At 28.0% G+C, this 17,861-nt stretch overlaps 1 protein-coding gene across 1 annotated transcript; it reads right to left on the bottom strand.

Moving 5' to 3' along the window:
* Positions 1-16,742: 16,742 nt before the first annotated feature.
* On the bottom strand, positions 16,743-17,607 carry N7457_007701 (GPALPP motifs-containing protein 1; the record flags this gene model as incomplete). Its single annotated transcript, XM_057178744.1, has 2 exons — positions 16,743-16,937; positions 17,041-17,607. 2 exons carry the CDS (start codon positions 17,605-17,607, stop codon positions 16,743-16,745), a joined length of 762 nt encoding a protein of 253 aa, XP_057027130.1.
* Between the last annotated feature and the right edge of the window lie 254 nt (positions 17,608-17,861).

Below are 17,861 nucleotides of genomic sequence, written 5' to 3'. Positions count from 1 at the left end.
TAGATAGGACTAGACTCTACGCTACGAAGAGAGAGAGAGAGACTAGAAATCCTATATTTATCTATAGAAGAGAAGAAAGAAAGGAAACTATCTAGGAGAAGGAGCTTCTTATAGCACGGCGAGGAAGGAGGAGTCACCTAACTCTAAACACCCCCTATAAGCTATACAAAGAAGCTAAAAAACCCCCTATAAGCTAAGAAACCCTCTATAAACTCTTAGGATTAAAACTAGTCTTTTTCTTTTTAAACGTAGTAAATAAAGAACCTTCTAGGTTAGCTTATATAAATAGCTTTTTTCTATTAGCTAAACCTAGCTAACTAATCTAGCGTTAAAATATAACCTTTATAAGAGGCTTTATTAGACTATCTATAGCTATCTTCGCTATAGGAATCTTCTTAAAACTAATTCTTCCTATATTAACTTCCTTATAGAGCTTATAATATCTTACCCTAATATATTTAGTATTAGTATATAATTCTAGGTTATTAGCTAGTATAGTTATACTATTATTATCTATATATATAGGAATAGGCTTTTTAATAAGACCCTTAATATCTAGTTCTATTAAAAGCTATAATAGTTAGATTACTTCTTAAACTATAAGAGCTTCTATAATATACTTATTTTTAGTATTAGAAAGGGCGATATAAGCTTACTTTTTTAAAGTCTAAGAGATTAGTCTTTTAGTAAGTTTAAAAATAAAACTCGAGATAGATAGTCCCTTTTTAGAATATAGGCTAGTTTAGTTAGTATTATAAAAATCTAGTAGTTTTATAGAATTAAGATTAATATTAAGATTAAAACTAAGATTAGATTTAGTAGAATATAAAGTATATATAATAACTATATTTTTAGTATTTATAAGATAGCGGAAGATTCTCTTAAAAATAGTCTTATACTATCTATCTAAATTTTTTATATAATAAGCTAGTTTTATAGTTATAAAGATAATATTAGAATATATTAAAATTATTAACTAAACTAATATACTAATCCTTATCTAGTAAAACTATATTTTAATTATAGTTATAAAATCTTTATTTTTAGTATAAGAAATAAGAATTTCTTTTTTATAAAAAGGAGTTAGAATAGGATTATAGTCTATTATACTAAAGTATATAAAATTCTTTTTAATATAATATTTCTAAAAGAGAGAGATAGAGCTATTAGGATTATATATAATATTAATTCTTAGATATCTATTTATAGGACCTTTATCTAAAATATTAAAATATATAGAGATATCTTTTTTAAATTAGCTAATTAGGTCCTTAAAAGAGCTTAGAATTAAGAGATTATTTATATAGATTAATATAAATAAGCGACCTTTTATAAAAACTAAGTAATTAGTCTAAAGTTCCTAAAAACCTATAGCTAGTAAAGTATCTTATAGTAAAATATACTATTCTTAAGGACTCTATTTTAGTTTATATAGCGTTTTTATTAGTAAACTATATTTTCCTAGATATTTATCTTATATAATTTTAGGAAATTCTATTTTAATAGATTCTCTAATTTCTATATTAAGAAAGGTAATAATAATATTAAGATAGTATATTAGCTAGTCTTTTAATATAATAATAGTAATAAAAACTTTAAAAGATATTAGTTTTATAATAATAGTATATACTTTATTAAAATCTTAACCTTTAACTTATTAAAAACTATATACTACTAAGCGAGCTTTATAGTGACTATTATATTTAATAGTCTATACTTAGCGAAAAGTAAAGGGTTTATAATATTTTTTTAATTTTTTAATAACTCTCTAAATACTATTAATAATATACTAAGAGATTTATTAATATATAGTAACTAACTATTTATTTTTATTCTTATAATTTATAGTTTACTTTTATATTTTAGGAATATATCTAGACTTAGAGAGAGACTTATTAGATTATTACTTTTTAAATATAGTATATATATAAAGAGCTTCTAAAATATTTATATTCTTAATAAGAAGCGTAATAATATCTATATTATAAAAAGTATAAGAATCTAGGCTTTCTAAATAAGTATAAGAAGACTTCCTAATCTTAGTTAAATAGTATAATTAAAAGTTAATTAGTCTAATCTAATTATTATATATCTAATTCTTTAGACTACTAAGAAGCTATCTAAGATTCTATAAAAATCCTTAGTTTATCTATATTAAAATAAATACTATATTTCTTCTTACTTTATATCTCTATATTATTTCTAAAACTACTCTCTATTTTAATAGGTTTAAGAATTTATTAAGTTAGAGGATCCTTAGATAGAAAAAAGCTTTTATCTATAACTTCTTCTATAGTTAGTAAAAGAGAAAAGAAGGATTAGTAAAAGGATAAGAACTAATAAAATACCGGATAAGATAATATAAAGTCTATTAGTATAGAAATAAGATAAGCTAGATCTAAAGATATATCTTTAGTATAAAATTAAAAAAAATTAGTATTAGTATAATTAGATATAGACTTATATTTATATACTAACTATAAAAAGTTAATAGGAATAAATCTTTTAGATAATAAATTATTATAAGATCCTTTATATTAATTATTATAATACTATTAAATAAGACCTAGCTTATAAGCCGGAATAAATAAAATAGTTAGAGAGAGAGACTTATTAAAAATAATATTATAAGATTTATCTAACTTTTTAGTATATATATTATATAAAATATAATATCCTCTTTTATTATAGTTTATTAATCTTACTTTCTCTATATAAAGATTAAGCTTAGTATTATATTTTTCTTTTAGAATTAGAAACTAGTATTAATATCCTAAGGCTTATAAGTTTAAAAGATTAGGCTTCTTACTAAAAAGGGTTTTATAAGGAGTTATCTAAACCCTACTTTAAAATAGATAGTTTATTATATAGTTAATACTTTTTAGTAGTAGATCCTATAGATATTTAAATAACTAATATTCCGCTATAATTATAATAAGAGGTTTAATAAAATAGCGATTCTTAATTTTAGCTATACTATTTAGCTACTTAGTATAAGAAGGAGTTAGATCTTAAATAACCCTTCTACTTACTAGATATTTAGTAAGTAGTTTATACTTAGCTATATTATTACTATAAACTCTCTTAACTATATAGTTAAGTTAAGTCTATAGGTAGATCTTAATCTATATATAGTATTCTATAATCTCTAAATAAGACTTAAATAAGAAAGTCTATATAAAATAGGATATATTATTTATAAAAGATATAAAATAGCGCTCTTCTCTATATAAAGTAATAGAAACTAGACCCTAAATATTAATATAGAGTATATCCTTAGGTTAAGTATAAATAGCCCTTTTTTTCCTAAAAAGGAGAGTATATCCTTTTCTTTTAATATATAATATATAAAGGTAAGTTACTCCTATATCTAGAATTAGATATATATTTTTAGCTAAGATTTCTATCTTTCTTATCTTAGCTTCGCTAATATAATAGACGCGGTAATAAGTTAAGTTAATAGTAATAGATTTTATATAACGAGAAGTAGAAGTTATAGATATAGATACTAAAATAGTATACTAAATTAGATTTACTTCTAATATAATATTAAGTCTATCTATACTAAGATAATTTAGCTAATAATACTTATCTTTAATACTAGTATATATAATTTTAATTCCTTAGCTTAGTAGTTTTATAACCTCTTTTTTAAAGAGAGTAGTAATACTATTTTTTATTAAGATCTAAAATAGAAATTAAGCTAGACTTTAAAGCTAGAGTAAGCTATACTTTTTTAAAATAAAAAGTATCTAAACGTTTATTTATATTTATAGAACTTAATTATATAATTATATTCCTATAACCTTTAGTATAAAAAATATTTTTAGTTATAGTTTATATAGAAAATATATATTTATAAAAGCTATTAAATATAAACTAATAAGGTATTATATAAGTAGAAATACTAGAATTAAATATCTAATAAGTAGGATTATTTCTATTAAAAGTATATTAACTTTCCTAAGAAATAATTAAACTAATAATATTAAAAAAAAGTTATTATATTTAAAAATAGAATTACTAAGTAGTATAAAAGATCTAGATAGTACTAAAGATCTAAATTATATAAATATAGTATTTATCTAAAATCTCTACTATTATTAAGAAGGAATTATAACTATCTAACCCTAACTATTAACTATACTAATTATCTAACTAAATATAAATATAGATATTTATTAAGTTTACTATAATTATATAAGCTATTATATTTATATAGTATTTAATAAGATAAGTTTTCAAAGATATCTCTTAGTAAAATAATTATTTATAGTATTATAATATTTATAATAAATAATATTTTTATACTTATATTATTATTAATTTTACTATTTTTTATCTTTTTTCTTATCTTTATTATTATTTTTAAAACCCTATATATTCTTATCCTTATTATTAGTCTTATTATCTTATTTTTTATTATTATTAGAGTTACTAAATAAAGACTTATTATCTTTTAAAGTAGAATTAGCTAAGTATAAAGTCTTAATACTAATTTTATAAGCCCTAATAGTATTTTTAGACTATATAAATTCTTAATAAATCTAATCTATTAAGCTATCTAAAATAATTATATTCTAGATAAAAATATTATAATATAAGTTCTCCGAAATTATAAAAAGAAAGAAGTAAAACTTATACTATTTATAAATACTACTTATAAATTCCTTTAGTTTATAAAAGACTTCTTAAAAATATTATATAAAATCTTATATATTATTTCTTTAGTATTAAAATTAAATAAGCTTTTATTATTATATAAAGATAGTTTAATAAAAGATAATAGAGTAATTTTTATCTAGAATATTTATAATTTTCTAAATATCTAAAATATATAAAACTAGAGATAATAGAATAGATTTAGGGGATTGTTAATCTAATTATCCCTACTCCTAATCTGACTACCCCTGCCTAAATCTTTAGGTATTGATACCTAATAGTGCCTAAATAATTATATGACTTCTGAATATATTTTTTTCTACTACTTAAATATTATATGACCTCTTATTTTCTGCTACCTAAATTCCTAGATTATAGAATTCGAGTTTATATAGTGAAAGATATATCTTTTATATCGGAAAACGCGCTGATTTCTAAAGTAATAATGCCTATTAAGTGATTAATCTCGCCTCTTTACTTCCCTTTTAGGAATTTAGGTGCCTAAAACTCTTAGGTATTAAGCTTATAGTTCTATGATTTTAGTATAAAGGCGGCGAGAAAGGCGGCTAGGGAGAGTTTAAAGAACCCTAGAAAATCAGTCATTAATCAGGCATTAGCTAGGGACCTAGCCTGAAAATTTAGGTAGGGGTAGTTAGATTAGGAGTAGGGATAGTTAGATTAATAATCCCCTAGATTTAAGGGTTAATCTAATATAAAGATAGATACTAGAATTCGTTCTATCCTAGATATTTTTCTCTTTATTATATTCCTATAGTATTAAAGTATTTAAACGTTTAACTACTCTAATCTTCTCTTTTACTAAATTACTAAGAACCTCTTTTAGTTTAAACTTAGAACTAAATATAAATATTTAATAAATTACTATTTTAGAAGTATAAAGGAGATTAAGAGCTATAGATTTAGGAATAGACCCTTTAAGAAATAAAATATAACCGGAGTTAATAGTCCTAAGAGCCTTAAGAATATTAAATTTCTATACCGAGAAGTTACTCTTACTCTTAAGTTTAATAATAACTTTAGAAATATAGAACTCCTTTTCCTTATTAGAAGTAGCTTTAAGAAGATCTATATTATCGACTTAGCTAGGAGACTTATTATTAATAAAGTAAGAGTAATTATATAATAGGGAAGGCGATATAATTAAAAGAAAGAAGATAAAGTCGTTAACCTAGTAGAAAAACTTACTATTAATACGTAAAGACTATCGACTTAGTATAAAGGCTTATTATCGAGAGTAAAAAATATCGACTTAGTAAAAGCTTATTATTAACGAAAAAGAGATACTAACTTAGTAAAAAGCTTATTATTAATAGAAAAACTTACTAGTAGATAAACCTAGCTAAAGAGGTATATACGGACCGTAAGATTATAAGATATACGAAGTAAGGTACTTATAACCTAATAGATAGGACTAGACTCTACGCTACGAAGAGAGAGAGAGAGACTAGAAATCCTATATTCGTCTATAGAAGAGAAGAAGGGAAGGAAACTATCTAGGAGAAGGAGCTTCTTATAGTATAGCGAGGAAGGAGGAGTCACCTAACTCTAAATAAAGGTATTATCAGTGTAGAAATTAACGGTTTTTCTAATATAAAAGGTATATTTTTTAGTATATAAACTCGAATTCTATAATCTAGAAATTTAGGTAGTAGAAAATAAGGGGTTATATAATATTCGGGTAGTAGAAAAAAAGATATTTAGAAGTTATATAATTGATTAGGCACCATTAGGTATTAATACCTAAAAATTTAGATAGGGGGGGGCTTAGTATAAGGAGGGGGGGGCTCTATACTATCACCCTAAATATAGTCTATATATCCTCCTAATAACTATTCGTAAATTTATTATAATTTATCTAAAATAACTAGATTATTATTAGGAAATAAATTACTAACGAAATAGTTATTAAATACTTATAGCTTATATTTTCTTTATATCTACTAAATTCTAATATAAATAATAACTAATGACTACCGCGTTAAATTTCTATATTAAATTATATAAACTCTTACCGATTTCTATATAGATCTACTCCGATAACTCTATATTATTATCTAAGAGAACTTTAAAAATTTTAAGATAGTAGAGAAATCCTAAGTATCTCTTATTAGACCTAGTAGTGACCCTCCGGGTGGTCTATAACCTTAGACCCTCTACCCGCCCCTCCGAGGTTTAGGGTCGCTTATAAGCGACCCTAACCCTAACCCTAGTTCTATAAGGGTCGTATATAGGTAACCCTTAATAACCCGTAGCGACCCTCGGATATATAAATTTCTAGCGCTAAACCTAATATAGGTAGATAAAACTAATTACTTATCTTAATAAAATACTATTATTTATACCTATTTTGTCTATTAGACTATAAATACTAACACTTAACTATTAAAGTTATAGAATATCTTAAATTATTTTAATAATATTATTTTTTACTAATAGTTCTATTAGTTTTATATTTCTTTTACGTTATACGACTATAGGAAAGAAGTATAATAGGTAGTAGAAGTTATTAGTCTATAATAGAGTAAATATAGGGGAATACTACTACCACCCCCCCTCGGATGAGGCCACCCCCCCCCTTAGATCTGACCACCCCCCCTGCCTAATTTTTTGGGTGTCTAACTAAACATTCTGGTAAAACCCTTTTTTTCTACCGCGTTTTCTACTACCTAAATATCTATTTCTTTAAATATTAATTTATATAGTAAAAAACATACCTTTAATATTAGAAAAAGATACTAATTCTTATATAACTAAAGTTTTATTCGTATATAAGTGCTCATTATATATTAAATCCCTATAGTGAGTAGAGGAGATATAAAGGAGAAAAGAAGTAGAAGTTAATAGAGAGAGAGGTAGTCCCTAAGGTTAGAAGATATAAAATTGATATCGAAATTAATTTTTATATAGTTATATAAGGGGTACTTACATTTAGTGGTGGTTTTATATAGTAAATAGAGGCACCGTTAGTATTACTATAAATGACTAACGAAAGCGGTCAATCAAAGATAAAGGCGGTGAGAAAGGCAGTTAGGATTTCTACTAAATCGGGTTAGAGGGGGGTGGTCAGATCCAAGGGGGGGTGGCCTTATCCGAGGGGGGGTGGTGGTAGTATTCCCCTAAATATATATATCTATAATATATATTATATTAATTGAAAGGTTTATTAGGAGTCTAAGGTTTACTAAGGGTTAGAATAAAGTTTATAGAGGGTCTAAGAGGGTTACTAAGGGTTAAAATAAGGTTTATAGAGGGTCTATAAGGTTCGTTAAGGGTTAGAATAAGAGTTATAGAAAGTCTATAAGGTTCGTTAAGAGTTAAAATAAGGTTCGTTAAGGTTTACTATAGGTAATATATAATAAACTAACTAATAATAATAGCTTATTTAAGAATATAATATATTAACTTAGTAAATTATATATTTATACCTTTTATACTTGACTTTAAGAAAATAATTAACTACAGGTTATCTACTCTTTACTATCTTTCTATTTATATATCTATATTAAGTAGAGACCGACTACGGGCACACTGTTTTTACTACCGGTATACTATTGACTAACCCGTTTTGGGATATTTCCCGCTGGCCATAATTTATTCATAGGCTGTCATATTTAATATGGTACTCCCTTAGTATTTTGGATAGTACCCGAATCTTATCTGGGCACCCTATCGCGAATGTAGAATCTTGCACGCCATCTACACTATCATGTAAAAATGAGGCTATTCCTAGATGCTGATTTGATCGAGTTCCAGTGCAAAAATGTAGTTTTTTCTTACTAAAAAAGGGGGGTTGTGATCACGTGATTAGTCAAACCCTATATTACCGAACCCCCTTTTTCGGTAGGAAAAAACTCGATTAAATCAGTATCTGGGAATAGCTTCATTTTTGCACCAAACCCCTTTTTAGTAGGAAAAAACTCCATTTTTGCACTGGAATTCGATCAAATTAGTATCTGGGAATAGCTTCATTTTTCCACTAAACCCCTTTTTAGTAGGAAAAAACTCTATTTTTGCACTGGAACTCGATCAAATGAATATCTGGGAATAGCTTCATTTTTGTATGATAGTGTAGATGGCGTGTAAGATTCTACATTCGCGATAGGTGCCTAGATAAGATTCGGGTACTATCCGAAATACTAAGGGAGTACCATATTAAATACGATAGCCTATGAATAAATTATAGCTAGCGGGAAATATCTAAAAAGAGTTTAGTTAATAGTGTGCCCGTAGTAAAAATAGTGTGCCCGTAGTCGGTCTCTATTAAGTATATTATAATTTTCTAATACTTATACTTCCTTAAACTACGAGGGGGTACTATTAGATATTTTTTAATATCTTATTCTAGACGATACTCTATTTATAACCTTTTACGCGTTAGGTAGTTAATAAACCTTAATATTAGTATACGATAATTCTCGATTTATTTCTCTAAGCTCTTTATAATATCTATCTTTATCTCTCTTTATTATAATACTTAATTCTAACTATATTAATTCCTTTACTCTATATAGTAATATAATAAATAAGGAATTTATTAAATAGTAGCTTTAGATAGAATTTAGGAAGTCTAAGCGTATTAATTAAGATATATACTATTAAACTAAATACTAAAAGTCTTTTAATTAAATAGCGAATATAAAAGATAGGAAGCTAAGTATAATATATAAATAGTATCGAAAGATTTTTAATTATCCTATAGCTATTTATATAAGTACTTTATCTATAAATAAGTATCGGAAGGGAGTTAATTATATAAAATTTATATTAAAAAGACTAAATATTAAGACTTTACTTAAGATAGCTATATATTATTTTTCCTAATATTATTTTCTTTATTAACTAATATATAAGTATTAAATATATTAACTTTTATATTCTTATAGAATATTTAGGAGTAGAAACTATTAAATCTTATTACTATATTATATCTTCTATTTTTATTCTTTAAATATTAAGAGTTTACTAATATTATTAAATATATATATCTTACTCTAACTATACCCGCTATTTCTTTATAATATACTATCTATAAACGGCTAAAGGAATTTATTAATAAATATTAAAAAAGACTATTTTAAAGTCTACTACTAAAGGTAAAGCTCTTTTTTATATTAGATTATTAGATATCGCTATTTTAATAGGTATTTATAATAGTTATAAGCTACTTTTTAGATAAAGAATAGAAGTACTAAAAGATTCTTCTTAGCTTTAAGCTACTCTTTAGTACCTATTCTAATATAAATCTTAGTAAGATTATTACTTAAATACTATAAAAGTATAATATTCTTAATTAAGTATTTATAATTACTATTAATAACGTCTTAAATAATATAATACTACTTTAAGCTATAAATAACTTAGTAAAAATAATTTAATTAAATACTAATTCTACTAATATCTATATATTATATATTACTTATATTATCTAAATTAGTTTTATAGATTTACTTAGAAAGATAAAAGTATCTCTAAGTAATAATACTACTAAGCTAAATTAGTCTAATAACTATATAAAAGCGCTATATATATATTAAAGAAAGTATAAGATTATAAATACTCTTAATAAAATAAGCTAATTCCTTAATATTATTTCTATATACTAATAGTCTATCTAGATTTATAGTCTTACTATTTATATTAATATAAGTCTATAGTATTAAGATATATTTTATACCCTTTAAGATTAAGAGTCTAAACTTATTCTAATCTAGAATATAAGAATATAATAAAACTTAATATTTCTAATACTTTAATAAATAAAGAGACTATAGTTAATCTTTAATATCTTTTATTTATAGTATAAGTAGCCTTATTTTATACTAAACTTAGGAGAATAGAGGTAGATTAAGTATCTACTTTTTATTCTAAAGCTATTCTTTAGATTTATTAGTCTTATATTATAAACTAAAGATTTAAATATTTATTTTATTTTTATAATATATAATCGTCTTTTTAATTATCTTAAGTATATAATTATTATATTAAGATAGAAGAAAGTTTTTTAGAAATAACTTATATAATCTGTATTTAAAGCTATATTAGAAAAGCTTTTAAAATAGAGACCGACTACGGGCACACTGTTTTTACTACCGGCACACTATTGACTAAACTCTTTTTGGATATTTCCCGCTGGCCATAATTTATTCACAGGCTATCGTATTTAATATGGTACTCCCTTAGTATTTCGGATAGTACCCGAATCTTATCTGAGCACCCTATCGCGAATGTAGAATCTTGCACGCCATCTACACTATCATACAAAAATGAGGCTATTCCCAGATGTTGATTTGATCAAGTCTTTTCCTACCGAAAAAGGGGGCTTTGTGATCACGTGATTAGTCAAACCCTATATCACCAAGCCCCCTTTTTCGGTAGGAAAAGACTTGATCAAATCAACATCTGGGAATAGCCTCATTTTCGCACCAAACCCCCTTTTTCGGTAGGAAAAAACTTGATCAAATCAGCATCTGGGAATAGCCTCATTTTTGCACCAAACCCCTTTTCGGTAGAAAAAAAACTTGATCAAATCAGCATCTGGGAATAGCCTCATTTTCGCATGATAGTGTAGATGGCGTGCAAGATTCTACATTCGCGATAGGGTGCCTAGATAAGATTCGGGTACTGTCTAAAATACTAAGGGAGTACCATATTAAATACGATAGCCTATGAATAAATTATGGCCAGCGGGAAATATCCCAAAACGGGTTAGTCAATAGTGTGCCGGTAGTAAAAACAGTGTGCCCGTAGTCGGTCTCTTTAAAATATTATAAAGATATAGATAGTATTAATAAGTATCTTTATACTATTAGTATAATTTTATCTCTAGTTTAAAAACTCTAATTCTTTTCTATAAAGAAATAGGAATCCGAAGATCCTACTAAAACTTCTTAGAAAGATATTTATAGAGATAGTCTTAAGACTTAAGTTAAGCGCTATAAAGAATAGCTTAATATTAGATAGAGTTAATTATTATTAAATAGTTTATTATTAAGAGTTAGAATATATAAGTTTAAGTCTATATTAGAGTTAAATAACTCTCTATAGTTTAATACTCTAAATAAGGATAAACTAACTTAATATCTTAATACTAGTTAGTCTTAATATCTATCTTAATTTATTATATCTAACTAACTTTTATATAAATTTAGTATTATAGCGTTTATTATTTTATACTTTCTAGAAAGATAACTAATATAAATAGTTTATTCTTATAAATATTACTTATAATATTATATCTATTCTAATTATTAATATAGATATAAAATAGCTATTTAACTTTATATATAATATTTATTATTATTAATAAAGTTCTCTAAAGCTAAAGATAATCTAAGATATTATAATATTTATATATATAATAAGATTTAATCTATAGAAAAACTAGTATCTAATTCTCTAAAAGTATCTAACTTCCTAAAAGATTATAGCTTTAATAGAGATAAGTAGTATAGATACTACTTTATTTAAACTAATTAGTAATACTAAGAAAGATATAGTTAAATAAACCTAATTACTATCTATTTTATAACTATCCCTATATACTATTCTCGGGAGGAGATAAAGAAGTAGCTTACTAAGTAAAGGTAATAAGATATAATCTAATCTAGAGAATAATATCGATAAAGATAGTAGACTTCCTCTTCCTCGATTATCTAGAAGAGTTCGAAAGGTATTAAGAAGGCTTAATAGATATATAGTAGATAGAAAATAGAATTAAGAATATACTTTAAAAGCTTCTATAGCCTTAGAATATTATATAATTATAAAATATTCCCTAAAGAAGTTTAGTCACTATAATTAAGATACTTAAAAATATAAGGCAAATCTATATAAATTATATATATTATAAGATTTACCTATTTATCCTATTTATAGACCCGCGGGTGACCCTAAGGGTTACCCTCCGAGGGTCTAACCCCTAGGTGGACTACCCTTAGGGTCGGGAGGTTAGACCCTCGAACCGCCCTAGTGGCGGGGCGGTCTAAGGGTTATAAGGGTCACCCGCGGGTCACTACTAGGTCTATCTCTTATTATACTAATAGATATCTATATAGGATAAGTATAGATCTATAATAATTAAGGCCTAGAAATATACTATATTATAAGTCTTCTTATCTATATAATATTACTTATAAAAGATAGATACGATTATATTATATTAGTAGGAGATAGAGAAAACTTCTCTATTAGTAATATTAAAGGACTTAAAGTTAGAATATAGGTAGTCTAGGCACTAGATTAGTTCTAGTTCCGGTATAAGATCGCTAGTCTCTCGCCTATTAGCTACTACTATAGCTATATTAACGAGACTCTAAGAGATAGAGAAAAGCACGAACTCGATAGGAGTCCTTCCTACCTTATAACTTACACTTCCCTTTATTTACCCTAAAACCCCGGGATAGGTTTTATAGAGAAGGGGGGATAGTTATTACGGTATTTCTTTATTATATTATTCTTACCTTAGGCTCCTACTTTCTATACGGAGACTCTTCTAAATACCCCGCGGGTACGATATAGAATTAAGATGATCCGGTCCTAAGAAGCGGGAAACCTAAATCATAAAAGGGAGAGACCTAAGAAGAAGGAAGAAGAAGGGGAAGGTAAGATTTAGTCTTACGAATAATATAGAATAGAATCGAATACCCTTCGTTCTAATTTCGTATCCTTCTCGTATTATTATTTACCTAGTTAATAAGCACTACCTTAATAAATAGTTACCTTAATAGTATTCTTCGTATATAGACTAATTCTTACTAAGATTAGGATTTAGGAGAGAAGGGGATCACCTTTTACCTCTTCGTCTCTAACCTATACCTATTATAATAAGAAGCTCACTTTCGTTATATTAAGAGCCTTACCTTACTTCTATAACTTATTACCGTTATAATAACAGTTCTATCTTACTCTCGAGTTAGGGTATTATATAATACACCCTATGACCATAAGTTTAGCGACACCCGTAAATTACCCGCACCCTATCAAATATATATCACTACATTCAACTATATATATCTACCCTAACAATATAGATATTTTAATAAAAATGGGATCAATAGATAGCTAAATAGCTAGCATTTTTACTAAATTTAATATTTAGTATAATAGCCCCTTACTTTCCGAGTAGTAAGTAATCTCCTAGATATAGATCGGATTAAACTATTAATTATATCTTAATTAAGTGCATCCTATATAGTACGTATATAACGCCGAACATAGGTCTAGTCCCGCTTAATACGACCTATATATAGTAATTCGGGGTATATCTTTAATGATTTAACCTTTAGTATCCACTAATAAGGCTTAATCGGGCTTAAATTAGGCGAATATAGAGGCTAATTCTTAATATAAACCCTATAACGTTTAAACTACTCTTACGTAATTATAGATATATAAATCCGCGTATTATCTTACTAGAAGATAGTTCCTAGTATATAATATAGTAGAAGGCCCTTTTAAAGCGTATTAAGATAGGATTTCATAGTATATCTAGCCCTTTCTTAATCTTAAACTATCTATATCTCCCGCTTTATTATTACTAACTTTATCTACCTACTAAGCTAGATTCTAGCCTAAACTATCTATATAATATCTTTTATATAAGCTTTTACGTTTAAAAGTTTATATTAGTATATCTTAGATTAGAATCTCTAAATTTATTTTATCTTAGAATTCGAAGTTTATTAGATAGAATATTTATCTAAAAAGATCTAGAGACCGACTACGGGCACACTGTTTTTACTACCGGCACACTATTGACTAAACTCTTTTTGGATATTTCCCGCTGGCCATAATTTATTCATAGGCTGTCGTATTTAAGATGGTACTCCCTTAGTATTTCGGATAGTACCCGAATATTATCTAGCACCCTATCGCGAATATAGAATCTTATACGCTATCTACACTATTATATAAAAATGAAGCTATTCCTAGATACTGATTTGATTAAGTTTTTTCCTACTAAAAATGAGGGTTTTATAATCACGTGACTATTCAAACCCTATATCACTAAACCCCCTTCTTCGGTAGGAAAAGATTTAATCAAATCAGTATCTAGGAATAGCTTCATTTTTATATAATAGTGTAGATAGCGTATAAGATTCTATATTCGCGATAGGGTGCTAGATAAGATTCGGGTACTATCCGAAATACTAAGGGAGTACCATATTAAATACGGTAGCCTATAAACAAATTACGGCCAGCGGGAAATATCTAAAAAGAGTTTAGTCAATAGTATGCCGGTAGTAAAAATAGTGTGCCCGTAGTCGGTCTTATATAAAATTAGATTACTAACTTTAAGATATAGATAGAAATATAGTAAAAGAAATAAGAGAGAGATATTATAACTTATAATTAAGAATAATAGGTAGAGATTAAAGATAATAGATTAAATAGACTAAGATATTAGCTTTATATTAATTAGCTTATAGAGTATAAAGTAAGTAGGTACTTGTATAAAACCTAGTAAAAACCTAATAAAAACCTAATTCCTAAATTAATTTAGAAAATCACTTAAGAATTTTTTACCCTCAATACTTAGTCTTAACTAAATACTTTAGAATTAAGGGATTATTAAGTAAATATAATAATATCTAGATACTAATAATATTTATTTTTACTAGAAACTACTCTCTAATAAAGAAGATTTATAAAATTAGACTAATTTACTATTATCCTAATTATCTTTTTAGTATTAGAAAGACTATACTAGAACTATATATTATAAATATATATTTCTACTACTTAAATATATAAGTTTTCTAACCCTACTCATTATAGTATTATTTTATAAGAAATTTTATTTTCTATTAAGTAATTAATATATTACTAGACCTTAAATACTAATAAATAAGGATATTTATTAAGTTTAACTTACTATACTACTAAATATTAAAGTCCTTCTTAATATAACTAAAATAAGGAAAAATTATAGTGGTTAATTTAGATAAGTAAGGCCTTTTATATAGAGAATTATACAAAAGTTAGGTCTAATTAGGTTTTTATCAGGTTATCCGGTGAACCTCACGTTGGGTCCGGTGTGGGCCCGGGTCGGGGGTTTGGCACCGGACCTAACCTAGGTCCGGTGCCGGGTCGGGATATTCGACCTAATTCCGGTGCGTGCGGAAGTCTAGAAGAGGTAAAAGGTGGTCTTCTCTCCCCAATCCCGATCTTAGCAAGAATTAGTCTCTGCACGAAGAGTACTATACTATCTTCCCTTCCATCTGTCTTTCTTGCCTGACCAATAAGTGCTAGCCTGAAAACCTAGTATTCCTTTACATAAATAAGGATATTTTATCAAGTTTAACTTACTATGCTACTAAATATTAAAGTCTTTCTTGATATGACCAAAACAAGGAAAAATTATAGTGTTCAATTTAGATAAGTAAGGCACTTTATATAGAGAATTATGCAAAAGTTGGGTCCAATTGGGTTTTTATTGGGTTATCCGGTGAACCCAACCTGGGTCCGGTGCCGGGTCGGGATATTCGACCCAATTCCGGTGCGTGCGGAAGTCTAATCATTAAGATTCGTTTTAAGTTTAAGCATACAATAATATATTTTTTTCCCTATTTTTTATAATAGTAGTTAATTGTAAAGACCTAACGTTATCGCTTATATTTTGAAGAAGGTGAGTTTGGGAAAACGCGACTCGAAAGACGCGGGTGTGGGGCAATTTCGCGGAAACTTTTGCGGTCGAACTGTAGGTCGAAGCGAGGCGAGGCGAGCATTTCATCCTTAGCAAATCCTTCTATTATTGCTCCGCTTCGCTGCTCAATGATCCTCTTCTTTTACACATCATCAGCGAGGGACCGTAATTTTGGTAAAAAGAAATAGGGCCGGTTATAGGGGCATAGGTGATCCACTACTCCGCATATACTAACGGTTCTAGGACCACACTATTTTAGTATTTGCTGTATAAAGAGCTACTGGGAATTAGCGTGTCCTTAGTAGAGCCATATTGACAGACTTCTGACCGGGGTTATAGGCAGTCACCACGGCATCAATTCTAAGCCCGAATCCCCTAGCCAGCGCTGGTGGCATGCCATGATAGCCATTCATAACTATAGGAAGTTACCCTTTGTAAAACGGGTATTGTAATCCGCAGCTTTTTTGACCATCTCTCGGCGCTGGGCACTAGATATCTTTGAAGAAAGTGCCATATCTTTCTCGCGATCAAACGCGCGCCCACTTGGATCGTCATCTTCCGTCTGCGCCTGACCTTGGTTTTCTAGGCGGACATTTGTGCCAGTCATATCCTACAAAATAATCAGGTCAGGTGAAAGCCAAAAGATGGTGAAGGGGAACAACAACAGAAGAGGGTGAAGATTGTCAAGCAGAAAACCGCAACTCAAAGCATACCTTATATTTCTTGATTTGGTCTTCCACCGATTGTTTGTTTGAAACACCAACCTGGGGTGCAATCTGACCGGGCGAAGAACTGATGCCCATAACTGCATCTTGTAGTCGTCTCATTCGTTGCTCCGGAGTCTCGAGCCATGAAGAATCCGTATTCTTAGGTGCTGTGGCTGATTTGCCTGTATTGAACTTCCGACTGCGTAGCTGGGTGGGATCGACCTTGGAAGTCCAGTCAGAATGAGAGGGAGGTTGCAGCATCCATTGATCGCGCTGGGTCTCCTTTGCCTCCGAGTCGGCCGCGGCCGCGGCCGCACTGGGAGCCGGAGGCTCTGGGTGCGTAGAAACGCTCAATGTAACAGATGGAGGAAGACATGGACCAAAGTCATCGTCATCATCGTCATCGTCATCATTGTCATCATCAATACCACTGTCAGCCGCACTATTCGTCGCGTCGGCTGCTTCCCGAGGCAAAGGTAAGGAGGGTCCGATCACCTTCCGTTGCTTTGAGGCCGATTCGACCTGTTGATCGGTTTCATGGTCGCCACGTTTCCGCTTTTCATTTGTATCCATTGCCGTTTCAGAACAAGTTGACAAGAGTATCGTCTAGAGGAAATTCAGGAACTGTGAAGAAGGAATTTCGTTTATCTTATCGCGATGTTTACACTATCGCGGAAACATCCCTAAGGCATGGCGAAACTGACGTCACAACTCAAGAGACATTTCCAGTCAGCAATGTGCTGTACGGGCTCCCGGGTACATGGGCATCGGAGCTCAAGGGTCCTCTGCCTATAAAATACAGGATTCGAAGCTACATACATCTGTGT

This window comes from Penicillium paradoxum, assembly GCF_028828445.1.
Source record: "Penicillium paradoxum strain IBT 22861 chromosome Unknown utg000007l_segment0_segment0, whole genome shotgun sequence".
NCBI lineage: Eukaryota > Fungi > Ascomycota > Eurotiomycetes > Eurotiales > Aspergillaceae > Penicillium > Penicillium paradoxum.
The sequence above is the reverse complement of the archived record's forward strand: the minus strand, read 5'-3'. Positions and strand labels throughout refer to the sequence as shown.